General features: G+C 47.9%; 1 protein-coding gene across 1 annotated transcript in view; it reads left to right on the top strand.

Moving 5' to 3' along the window:
* DICER1 (dicer 1, ribonuclease III) overlaps positions 1-11,689 on the top strand; it is a 56,933-nt gene that overhangs the window by 29,211 nt on the left and 16,033 nt on the right. Inside the window, exons 12-20 of the mRNA XM_007944523.2 lie at positions 865-940; positions 2,036-2,175; positions 2,736-2,915; positions 3,140-3,353; positions 3,560-3,713; positions 4,869-5,051; positions 5,339-5,444; positions 6,217-6,392; positions 7,385-8,153. Coding sequence (XP_007942714.1) covers positions 865-940; positions 2,036-2,175; positions 2,736-2,915; positions 3,140-3,353; positions 3,560-3,713; positions 4,869-5,051; positions 5,339-5,444; positions 6,217-6,392; positions 7,385-8,153 — 1,998 coding nt within the window. The remainder of the gene's footprint in view (positions 1-864; positions 941-2,035; positions 2,176-2,735; positions 2,916-3,139; positions 3,354-3,559; positions 3,714-4,868; positions 5,052-5,338; positions 5,445-6,216; positions 6,393-7,384; positions 8,154-11,689) is intronic.

The raw sequence follows: 11,689 nt of genomic DNA, 5'->3' as shown, positions 1-11,689 counted from the left end.
TTCTGTTTCTTTAGTAGTAAACTGGACATTCAGATCTTCAGTAGACTAACTCAGAGACCTGGAATTGGACTAGATGGCCTCTGGAGTAGCCTCCAGATCTTGTCAGTGCGAACATTTCTGCCAGAGGCGTCCAGGTGTGAGAGTGACAGAGGACATGGCTGGGCTGCGCCGGCCTGTCTGTTGTCATTGAATCAGAATTCTACCTTTTTGTAACTCTGTCCTTGGTCCTAATGCTGATTTCCAGATAATTCCAAGGTGACTAATTTCTCTTGTGTGAAAAGTTGTTCAGTACTACTGGGGTTACAGTTACATCTCATCTTATCTTTATTTTGCTTTTTTTCAATGTATTTGTAGATTAGTGAAAGTAAAATGCTTTAAAATGTTACTGAAATTTAAATTCACCAAAACTATAAAAAGCTTAGTTATAACTCCATTTTTTACTGGGCAAGACTTGTAAAGATGCATATTTCAGATAAAGAAATTAGGATTTTTTAAAAATTTACTAGTATTTTTCACAATAAAGAACTTTGTTCTGGTAAATGGACCTTTAAAGACATTGGGGCAGAGATATTGTGGGTGTTGAATATTACACTGGTGGTAAGGTAGTTATAAGGAGCTCTGGTGGTGCAGTGGTTAAGGCATTGGGCTCTAAGCAAAAGGTAGGTGGTTCGAACCCCCCAGCTGCTCCATGAGAGGAAGATGTGGCAGTCTACTTCTGTAAAGATTTACAGCCTTGGAAACCCTACCCGGGTCACTATGAGTCTGAATTGACTCGATGGCAGTGGGTTTGGTATTTTTGGTTTTAAGGTAGTTACTAAATCCCAGCCGTGTGTTTTCACACTGTGGTTTTCATTTTACTTTCAGGGTCCACCAATGAGCTGTGTGCGATTGGCTGAAAGAGTTGTAGCTCTCATTTGCTGTGAAAAACTGCACAAAATAGGTAAGGGTGTGTGAGAAGCACATGCAGATCAAAGTAAAGTCTAAAGCCGCTGCTGGTGGCCACCTTTCGTCCAGACAGTACACTGGCTTACAGAAGAAACACTGTCACTCTTGGCTGCTGTGCTCCCTTAAATTACCATCTACATTAGACCAGACAGACCTTTACCCTAAAGTGGAGATGAGAGGCTGACGGGGGGCAGGGAACTGAGGTTAACAGAAACAGAAGGAAAAATAAATACTGAGACTGTTGATCCCTTACGAGAAATGTGACCAGTGTCATGGAATAAGGTATATAGAAATTGTTAAATGGGAACCTAATTTGCTGTGTAAACTTTCACCTAAAAGACACCAAGATACTGAAAACTAGCAGGTTAATCCCACAGCTTCACACTGTGGGTGACGGTAATTCATTTGCTCCCTTCACTGACTTTCTTTAAATACGTAAAGGTATTCTCTTAACTGTGGGATATGGGTGTTTGTGTGTTACTGTGTCATTCCCTCAAATTTGTCTTTACCAGTTTACAAATTAATCTGTAGGCTTTTTTTCCTTTTGAATGGGAAGACTTATTTTTGTTGCCTTTATATTTAGAAGTGTTAATATGTACTGTTTCCTGTTTCTATGTCTTTATTCTTTAATCTTGGAGGGAGTTTTTACTTCTGCTTGTAGTGAGTATCTGAATGCCAAAATAGACCGCCCTGAGTGATGTGTTACTTTCACATTATCAAAGGCAGAGAGTGCCCACTTACAGGAAGTGCCTGGAGCAGGCAGGGCATAGAAACAGAAGTAGATGAGTGGGTGCCTGGGCTGCGGAGGGGGGCCTGGGCGTTCATATCTAATGGGGTGGAGAGTCCGGGATGAGGAGAACGTTCTGGAAACAGTGCCGACGGCTGCACACTATTGTGAGTAGAGTTAGTGCCACTGAATTGTGCTTAAAGTGGTTCAAGAGGCAAACTTAGGCTTTATATATATTTACCATAATTCCTAAAAGTTCAGGGGAGACGCAAAGTGCTTTAGTAGTCTTCCTCATTTGCCTCTTTTCTGGATTATTTAGTAGTGACACAGCATCTGCACTGTGTGTCCTGCCGTGTCTCCTAGGTGAACTGGATGACCATTTGATGCCGGTCGGGAAGGAGACGGTGAGGTATGAAGAAGAGCTTGACTTACATGACGAAGAAGAAACCAGTGTTCCGGGCAGACCAGGTTCCACCAAACGGAGGCAGTGCTACCCAAAAGCAGTTCGTATTGATAGGACGGGTGAACTGTAGCCTTTCCTAGCTTCTCATTTCCTGCTGTATCAAGGCTGGTTCCTCTGCTTGGCTCCCCAGACCCACGCAGGGTCTCGGCCCCACCCTCTCACAGCTTCTCTCACGAGGGCCCCGTGACGCCTGTGTGTGCCCTGCTCTTCCGGCCTCAGGTGTAGCTCTGGTTGTCCTCCGGGATCCTGGGACTCATCCGTCAGATACCCAGAAGCCTATTTAATTCAGAGAGAGATTTGTTTGTTTCATTCATTTTAGGAGTAAGAGTCTTGGCTTACTTACAATTGGAACTAAGACAAAAGAGAACTTGTATGATGAAGTGGACATTCAGAAGGATGTCCTCTCAGTATGGAGGCACTCTGGGAGGTGGAGACAGACATCTGTCGGGTCAGGAGGTGGGCTTCTGGAGGTGAAACGAGTCGTTTTGATGGACAGTGTCAGCTTTCAGGAAAGCCAGGAATAAATTTGGTGTCTTGCCACCACCTGGAAGGAGGCTCTTCGGCTCGTGCTTGATCCTTAACTTTTCTTTCCAACTGCAGATTCCCGAATGTTTGCGGGATAGCTATCCCAAACCCGATCAGCCCTGTTACCTGTACGTGATAGGGATGGTTCTCACCACTCCTTTACCTGATGAGCTCAACTTCAGAAGGCGGAAACTCTATCCCCCTGAGGACACGACGCGATGCTTCGGGATTCTGACAGCCAAACCCATACCTCAGGTAGATGCTGGGGGCTGACTGCGTGGGTTTAAGATACCGTGTTTCTGAAAAAGGGGAATGATGTAGGAGTCGGGTGCCTTTTGTGACCTCATTACGTTTCGTGCTTTAAAATCGAAGTCTCCTGTGCTCCCCTCGATAGGAAGTGTGTTCCGCTTCTGAAGTTCTGCTTCTACCAGGATGAACCGCCTGCTAACCACGGGGGTGCTCTCTCCCTTTTTGTTAAGATTCCGCACTTTCCTGTGTACACACGCTCTGGAGAGGTTACCATATCTATTGAGCTGAAGAAGTCTGGCTTCACATTGTCTCTGCAAATGCTTGAGTTGATTACAAGACTTCACCAGTATATATTCTCACATATTCTTCGGCTTGAAAAACCTGCACTAGAATTTAAACCTACAGACGCTGACTCAGCATACTGTGTTCTACCTCTAAATGTTGGTAAGAAAGACTCAGAGCTCAGTGTCCCTTAATGCTAGCTGAAAAATGAAAACGTTCTTGGCTGTTCGCTTATTTTCTGTAGCACAAGATCCCCTTCCTTTGTCCAGGTAGCTCTGAATTAGACATATAAGTGAACATACAGCTTGAGGAACACTCTTCTCTGTATTATTATATTGTAACAAACCAAGTTCTTTCTCTTCCCTAAGTTAATGGCTCCAGCACTTTGGACATCGACTTTAAATTCATGGAAGATATTGAGAAATCCGAAGCTCGTACAGGCATTCCCAGTACAAAGTATTCAAAAGAGACACCCTTTGTGTTTAAATTAGAAGATTACCAAGATGCAGTTATCATTCCAAGGTGGGTGTTTTAATGGAAAGGAAGGTGGTGGCGATACCTCGTTTGAAAAGAGTCACTCGTTCCCCTGGGAACGTAAACTCACGTGATGCTGGCATTGGTGCTACTGATGGGAAGCGGAAGCATCGCCTTGCCGTTGCACCTGCTCTCTCTAGTTCATGGGCTTAAAAAACATACCCTGAACGCTGCAGGGGAGCCAGTTTACCTCTGTGAAGGTCAGATTATCCAGGTGACCTTGATGTTTTCTTCTTAAAATCATCATCCTTTTAATGTGCAAGATAGTTTTATAGAATTTGGTCATACATAGTTTCATTTCTTAGACTCCTTTACAAGGAATAGTGTTTCTAAGTGCAATGACAGTAGGAAATCAGAATGCTTTTTTTCTTGTGAAAATTTAGGGAATGGAGTTTCTGGGGAAGAGAGTTAAATACAGATGCTTTTCAAAGAATAGGAGCTCTGGTGGCGTAGTGCCTAAGGCATTCAACTGCTAACCAGAAGGCTGGCACTTCAAACCCACCAGCCACTGCTTGGAAGGAAGGTTGGGCAATCTACTTCTGTAGTGATACCACCTTGGACACCCAAAGGGGGGTCGCCATGAGTCTGATCCGACTTGATGGCAGTGATTTTGGTTTTTTGGTGTGTCTCCCCTGCTCCCCCAGAACTAGAATAGTGGCTGCGATTCAAACTTCTGTTGATTTTTTTATCTCACAGTCATTATTTTGAATGTTAGTTATCATTAAAGTGTCACTGTTGTAGATGGGACAGTCACACAGGCTACTGTGATAAGTGTCTTCCCTATTTAGTGTTAAGTACACAGTCATTACTCAGTTATTTGGCTATTGGAAATGTTTTACACTGTTTCTACTGATGGGATTAAGACATATTTACAGGTATCAAGTAGCTTTCGTGTTGGTGGAATACAAATAACTTACAACAACAATAATATACGAGGGGAGAATAGTCAGTTTTCGCTTGATAAAAATATAGTTCTCCTTGCCTCAAATCCACACAAAATGTATTCTTTAGAATTTTTCATTAACATTATTTTTAATATTTTAAACACTTCCTCGAAAATCAGAGTTTTCATTTCCATGTTAAAGAAGCAGTGGTTTGGGAGTGGTTGATGTAAAGCGAATTGTAGCTGTGTTTCTTTTTCAGATACCGCAATTTTGACCAGCCTCATCGATTCTACGTAGCTGATGTGTACACTGATCTGACCCCCCTCAGCAAATTTCCTTCCCCTGAGTATGAAACCTTTGCAGAATATTATAAAACAAAGTACAACCTTGACCTGACCAATCTTAACCAGCCACTGCTGGATGTGGACCACACATCTTCCAGGTAAGGAGCTCTGCAGACGGCAGTAGGCTCACCTGAGACGTTCTTCCCAGGGGACAGTAGGCACAGTAGAAGGTTCACTGTCCCCATTGCCCACTGTGGACCCTCTGGAATCCCGGAGATGGTTGCACACCGGCTCGCCCGGGGGCGGGGGGCGGGCTCTAGAGCCTGGGTTGAGAGGAGTCCTTCAGATGAGGGGGGAAGCTCGCAGAGGTTGGAGCACCACTGTAGGAGTGTGTGTTTATTTTTGTTTGTTTGGTAAAACTAAACTTATTTTGAAATCTTTATAGACTTAACCTTTTGACACCCCGCCATCTGAATCAGAAGGGGAAAGCACTTCCTCTAAGCAGTGCTGAGAAGAGGAAAGCCAAGTGGGAAAGTCTGCAGAACAAACAGGTAAGGCGCTGCCAGCAGAATTTCACGTTCCTAAAGATAGTTGACGTTTGTATGATCAGGTGAGCCGAGTGAGCTGTGAATGTTTGAAAGTTTGGCCCTTAGACTTTGGCTTGGTTTGTTGTTGTCAACATTGTGTTGAATCTTATCTGAATGTCTTTCTGGTAACTCTCGAGCCACTAAGTCTGCGGCACCCTGGTCATCTTCTAATTTTCAAACAAAGCATGTTTCTTTTGAAGACTGTGCTGGGGATGCCTGTGTGCACTTCGTTTTGGATCTCAGTATCTCCCAGGGATTTGAAGTCTGTGTCCAAGAGGCAGATAGTTTTTTATATAATCGCTAAATTATTTTTGTAAAGCTTAGGGTAAATCTTAAGGAGCTCTGGTGGCGCAGTGCTTAAGGCTTTTGACTGCTAACCAGGAGGTTGGCAGTTCAAACCCATCAGCCACTCTGCAGAAGAAAGACGGGGCAATCTACTCCCGTAAAGATTTGCTGCCTTGGAAACTGAAAGAGGTCATGGTGAGTCAGAACTGACTTGATGGCAGTGAGTTTGGTTTTTTTGAGGGTAAAACTCATTTGTCTCAAAAGTTACTTTAGAATTTTTGTACAATTAGCTATCACTGTTATTTAAGATTTTTTCCTTTATCCATGAGTAAATTGGTCTTTGATTTTTCTCTTTCACTCGTGCGTGTGTGCGTGTGTGCGTGCGTGTGTGTGTGTGTGTGTATGTATGTGTGCATGTATATTGGCCTGCCTGCTGTTTTCATTACCACAGATACTGGTTCCCGAGCTCTGTGCCATCCACCCGGTACCAGCATCGCTGTGGAGGAAAGCAGTGTGTCTCCCCAGTATCCTTTACCGCCTTCACTGCCTTTTGACTGCAGAGGAGCTGAGAGCCCAGACGGCCAGCGATGCCGGTGTGGGAGTCAGATCCCTGCCTGCGGACTTCAGGTAGGCCTGTGCCAACGTCCAGAAAGAACATGGGTCCTAAAGTCCTATTTATGCTAGAGCTGAATATTTACGCTAGGATTGAATAAAGCTAAAATTGTATGAAAAAATTATTAAAAGAGTAGAAAAGAAACATAGATGTCTATAACATGAAGTCAGTGTGTCATTTGACTCCCCAGTGAGAGCCTGTTCTGAGCATTTGGTCCGGATCCTGTCCAGGTTACAAAAGGGACAAGAGTTCCTGAAGTCAAGAACAGTCCTTCCTTCTCTAGGACAGACGGATTAAAGGAACTGAAGGCTGGTCTTTGTTAACGCACAGACGTTGTAACTCTCTTCTCTTTTAAAAAACTAATGTGTGTTAAAAAGTGGTTGCCCTGTTAAGGTCTTGGCTTTGGTTCCTCTCTCCTCTCTAGGGGCTGCTATATTCTAAGGAGATGGTTTAGTAGCCACTCAGAGTTAAGTGGCCATCTGGTTGGCAAGCCCAAGGTGGTCCTAGGGGTGGAAGGATCTTTGAAATACGGTAGTAATAGCGACCCCTGTATTTATTGAGTGCTCCAGCAGTGACAACGCCGGCGTAAATGCTGTGGCCTCTGTTAACTCACGCGGTCCTTGGCGCAGCTGTGCGAATGGTGATGAGCCTCGTTTTCAGGTGCAGAGCCTGTGACTCAGAGAGCGTATGTACATTGTCCAAAGTTCTCCAGCCGGTTCACTGGAGGACCTGGGGTCCTGAGTCCTGCAAGTGGCTCCAAGCTCCATGCTCTCACCACTGCACAGTGCTTTAGGACAAAGGCTTAGAGCAGGGCAGTAAATGGTGTCCCACTTCGTAATTCACGTAGTGCAGAATTCCAAATCACGCTGATTTTTGGCTTGGAAATGTTCCCCACTAAAATAGGAGTCTAGTTATAGGGATTTTTCTTTCTTTCTTCAAACATCTCTTGCATTGAGCCTCACCTGTTTGACGGACCTGATGGAAAGTTTTCAAAATGTCTTTGCAGATACCCCAACTTAGACTTCGGGTGGAAAAAGTCTATCGACAGCAAATCTTTCATCTCAGTTTCCAACTCCTCTCCAGCTGAAAACGACAGTTACTGTAAGCACAGCACAGCTGTAGTCCCTGAACATGCTGCACAGCACGGTGCTACTAGAGCCTTCCCTCTAGAACATCACGACCAGATGTCTGTGACCTGCAGGACGCTGCTCGGCGAGTCGGCCGCGAAGCTCCACATCGAGGTTCCAACAGATCTGACAGCAGTGAATGGTCTCTCTTACAATAAAAATGTTGCCAATGGCAGTTACGATTTAGCTAACAGAGACTTTTGCCAAGGAAATCAGCTGAATTACTACAAGCAGGAAATACCTGTACAACCAACTACCTCAGTTCCCATTCAGAATTTATACAATTACGAGAACCAGCGCAAGCCCAGCGATGAATGTACTCTACTGAGTAATAAATACCTTGACGGGAATGCTAACAAATCTACCTCAGATGGAAGTCCCGCGGTGGCCGGGAGGCCTGTTGGCGCGCTCAAGGGCAGGATGGATTCCGAGCAGAGCCCTTCTGTTGGGTATTCCTCAAGGACTCTTGGCCCAAATCCTGGGCTTATTCTTCAGGCTTTGACCCTTTCAAATGCTAGTGATGGATTTAACCTGGAGCGGCTTGAAATGCTTGGTGACTCCTTCTTAAAGCACGCCATCACCACCTACCTGTTTTGCACTTACCCTGATGCTCACGAGGGCCGTCTCTCATATATGAGAAGCAAAAAGGTAAGAAGTAATGGTTCTTTTAAGTGGTTTAAAGTGTTGGATACTTGAGTTCAGCACGTAGGAAAATTTACCCCTACAGAGCGCACCTGGTTGAACTGTCCCGTCTTTCCACCAGGGCCAGCTCCTGCCTGAGGCAGAAGTACAAGCAGTGGGCAGGAGGAGTCTGCTTTTCAGCCATGAAGCCGGGTTTGGCATTAGATGATCTATATGTGCCTTGTTTGTTGATAGAAACCTAGTTCCAGGAAAGCGGTGTGTGTGTGTGTGTGTGTGTCTGCGCATGCATGCATGCCCGTGAGGTATTCAGGGATGTAAAAACACACAGCATGGTCGTTAGGGAGCTTTTCTCATGACCTTGTATTTGGGGAGGATACTGTCTTTTTTTTTTTTAAACTATCAAGTGAAACCTTTATTGAGTTAGACATCTACCAGTTAAAATAGTACAGACTATAAAGGATAACGTGTGCGAGAATACTGAAGAAAAACCAAAAAAGCACCCTCTCGGGTGAGGGGAGGGCAGGGTCAGCTTCTGGAGCGGAGGCTCCCTCGCTGTGGATCACGACCTTCTGGGGAGAAGGAGCAGGACGTGGCTCGGCCCCTCGGGCCGCGGCCATATCTGGAGAGGGAGGATGGAGTGCTTCCCTGAGCCCCGAGGTGAGTGGAGGAGCAGGATGGACATCAGAAGGTGGCTCAGGATTTTCTGCGGGCAGCGTGCAAGGAAGCGTCTCCAGGCCTCCGGACTGCCCTCCCTCAGGGGCTGGGGATGGCGCTGGGAGCGGTGCGTCTGGTGCACTCAGGAGCTCTGTTGGTGTTTCTGGATCAGGACCCACATTGCCACTCTCCCCTCCATTAGGTTCTGTGGGTGGGCGAGGAACAATTTCCAGCTCTCCAGCTGGCTCCCCTTCAGCTTGCAGTGATAGAGCTGATGCTAGTGAATGTGGGGCTCTCTGGGGCACTGACTTTCTTTCACGCTCTGGATCCACATCACCAGAGGGTTCTTGATTGACTTCTGGTCGATTACCAGGAACAACTTCCAGCTCTCCAGCTGGTGATGGTGGATCTAGGGCTCTATGGGGCCCTGATTTTGTCTCAGCCTCTGGATCCACATCATCAGAGGGTTCTTGATTCTTTTCGGGTGGTTGACCGGGAACAATTTCCAGCTCTCCAGCAGATTCTTTTTCAGCTTCCAGGGCTGGAACCGGTGGTGCTGGATCTGGGGCTAAACGGGACCCTGATTTTCTTTCAGCCTCTGGATCCACGTCACCAGAGGGTTCTTCATTCCTTTCTGGTGACGGCCCAGGACAAATTTCCAGCTCTCCAGCTGGCTCTCCTTCATCTTCCAGTGATGGACCTGGTGATGGTGGATTTGGGGCTCTATGGGGCCCTGACTTTGTTTCAGTATGTGGATCCACATCACCAGAGGTTTCTTGATTCATTTCGGGTGGTTGACCACGAACAATTACCAGCTCTCCAGCTGACTCTCTTTCAGCTTCCAGGGCTGGAACTGGGGGTCCTGGATCTGGGGCTCTATGGGGCCCTGATTTTGTGTCAGCCTCTGGATCCCCATCACCAGAGGGTTCTTGATTCTCCTCTGGTGGCGCACCAGGAATCCTTCCCAGCTCAGTGGCTGGCTCTCGGTCAGCTTCCAGTGATGTAACTGGTGATGGTGGATGGGGGGCTCTGGGGGCTCTGGTTTCGCTTCAGCATGTGGACCCTCATCACCACAGTGTTCTTCCTTCACTTCTGGTGACGGACCAGGAAGTGTTCCCAGCTCTCCAGCTGGCTCTTGCTCACCTTCCAGTGATGGTGCTGGTGGTGGGGGATCTGGTGCTCCATGGAGGTCTTTATTTGGTGCACTAGGAAGTTCAAGATCATCTAGTGATCCGTGAGTTAGTTCTGGAGGCCCTGCTGTATCTCGGGCTACCCTTACAACTGGTCTTGCCTGTGGAGCTGCAGGCTCTGCCTCAGTGGGCTCCAGGGGACCTAGCTGGCCCAGGAGAAGTTGGACACGGTGCTCCAGGTCTGAGCCGGGCATATTTCTATGTAGGTACTCCAGTACTGCCTTGAGGCGGGGAAGTCCGGGGCCTGATGGAAATCCTCTGGGTAGTCATCCAGCCAGCGGCCCAGAATGAAGGAGATGGCTTCTTTCCGCTGGTCCTGGTGTCCGCCGTCCCCGGCAGAATGAGCGCAGTGACATCCATACCTTTTGAACAGCAGGCGTGCTGGGTGGTGGTGTAGGTTCTGTAGGTGCCCAGAAAGAGCTTCCACGTAGGCCAGGTCCCCCTCCACGAAGGCAGGGACCAGGTGCTCCACCAGCTTGTCCAGACTGCCAGCCTTGACTCTGCGCACCAGGCCAGCCTCCTCCAGGTCTTGTTGGGAGCCACAGACACACCAGAGCCTGCGCCAGCCCTTCCTGGCCCCTTTCTTGGGGTAGACGCTGTAGACGATGCCATCCTTCTCCTCCTCACAGATCTCCTGAGGGGGACTCTGTGGAAACAAGGCCCCGAAGATGACCTGGAGGCATCCAGGGCCCCTCCAAACCACCTCCTTCCCTCTCTATCCCTGAGAGGCACTCACCGTTCCTTGTGTTCACCACGGGCTGGGGACCTGGCTGGGAATGCACCATCCAACCCAGCCAAGTCCACTGACCACTGACAGCACTATCATCCCCTGATTATTGTAGAACCCGGTGGAGACTTAGGGTTCAGTGTCTTATGTGATGAGGGGGTTGGGGCAAGGACACAAAGCAGGTCCCTACCTGGGCCACCCAAGGTGTCATTCCAACCTGATGGAACAGGCCCACCCACCACCTCAGACTCACGAGCCCAGTGCTTGTGATGGACTGTGGGAATGGAGCTGGGGGAGCCCCCCATGAGTGCCTGTTGGGAAGCAGCAGCAGAGCCATTTGCATCATTTTCCTCACCACTCATCCCTCCCCCTATTTCCCATATCCCATGACCATCCTTCCCTGATCCCACCCACCTGGGTCCCCAAAACGGACCCTGCCTCCTCCAACAACTTTCTGCCTCATCGGTTCTGTCCTCTCTCCCTTCTAGCCCTCACCAGCAGGCAGCCCACGTTCCCAAGGAGAAGGGGTGGCATGGCCTGGGGGCTGGTATGATGTGGGGGAGGTGTGTAGGGCTGACCAGGTGGGGTCACAGTGGTGGTCTAGCCTGCTTTGGCCTGCCCGGCCCCACCTGTCTTACCTTCTGGTTCTTTTTTGAAAATGGCCAGAGCCTTCGGGGGTGGGAGCTGACACCATGTCTCAATCCCTGGGATCGGGTCAATTTCCTGGATTTCTCCAGGTTGGATTCGGGGGAACGCGAAAAACAGCTAGACAACATTCTCACAGTTTGAGTGTCTCCACTCAAGTGAGCTGGCCTAGGGCCTGTCTCTAGAATGTGGGGACCTGGTGACCAGGATTCCAAGTTCTACGTACTCCATTGCCAAGGAAGTGAGGTCATATCCTGGGTCAACTGACGTTGGCCTGACCTCCTATCAGAGCCCCCCAAAGGTCACGCTGGGCTGCTGAATGCTCA

Source organism: Orycteropus afer, unplaced genomic scaffold (assembly GCF_000298275.1).
Source record: "Orycteropus afer afer isolate SDZICR_OR568_19922 unplaced genomic scaffold, OryAfe1.0 scaffold00127, whole genome shotgun sequence".
In the NCBI taxonomy this organism is placed as follows: domain Eukaryota; kingdom Metazoa; phylum Chordata; class Mammalia; order Tubulidentata; family Orycteropodidae; genus Orycteropus; species Orycteropus afer.
This window is presented reverse-complemented; position numbering and strand designations above follow the sequence as displayed.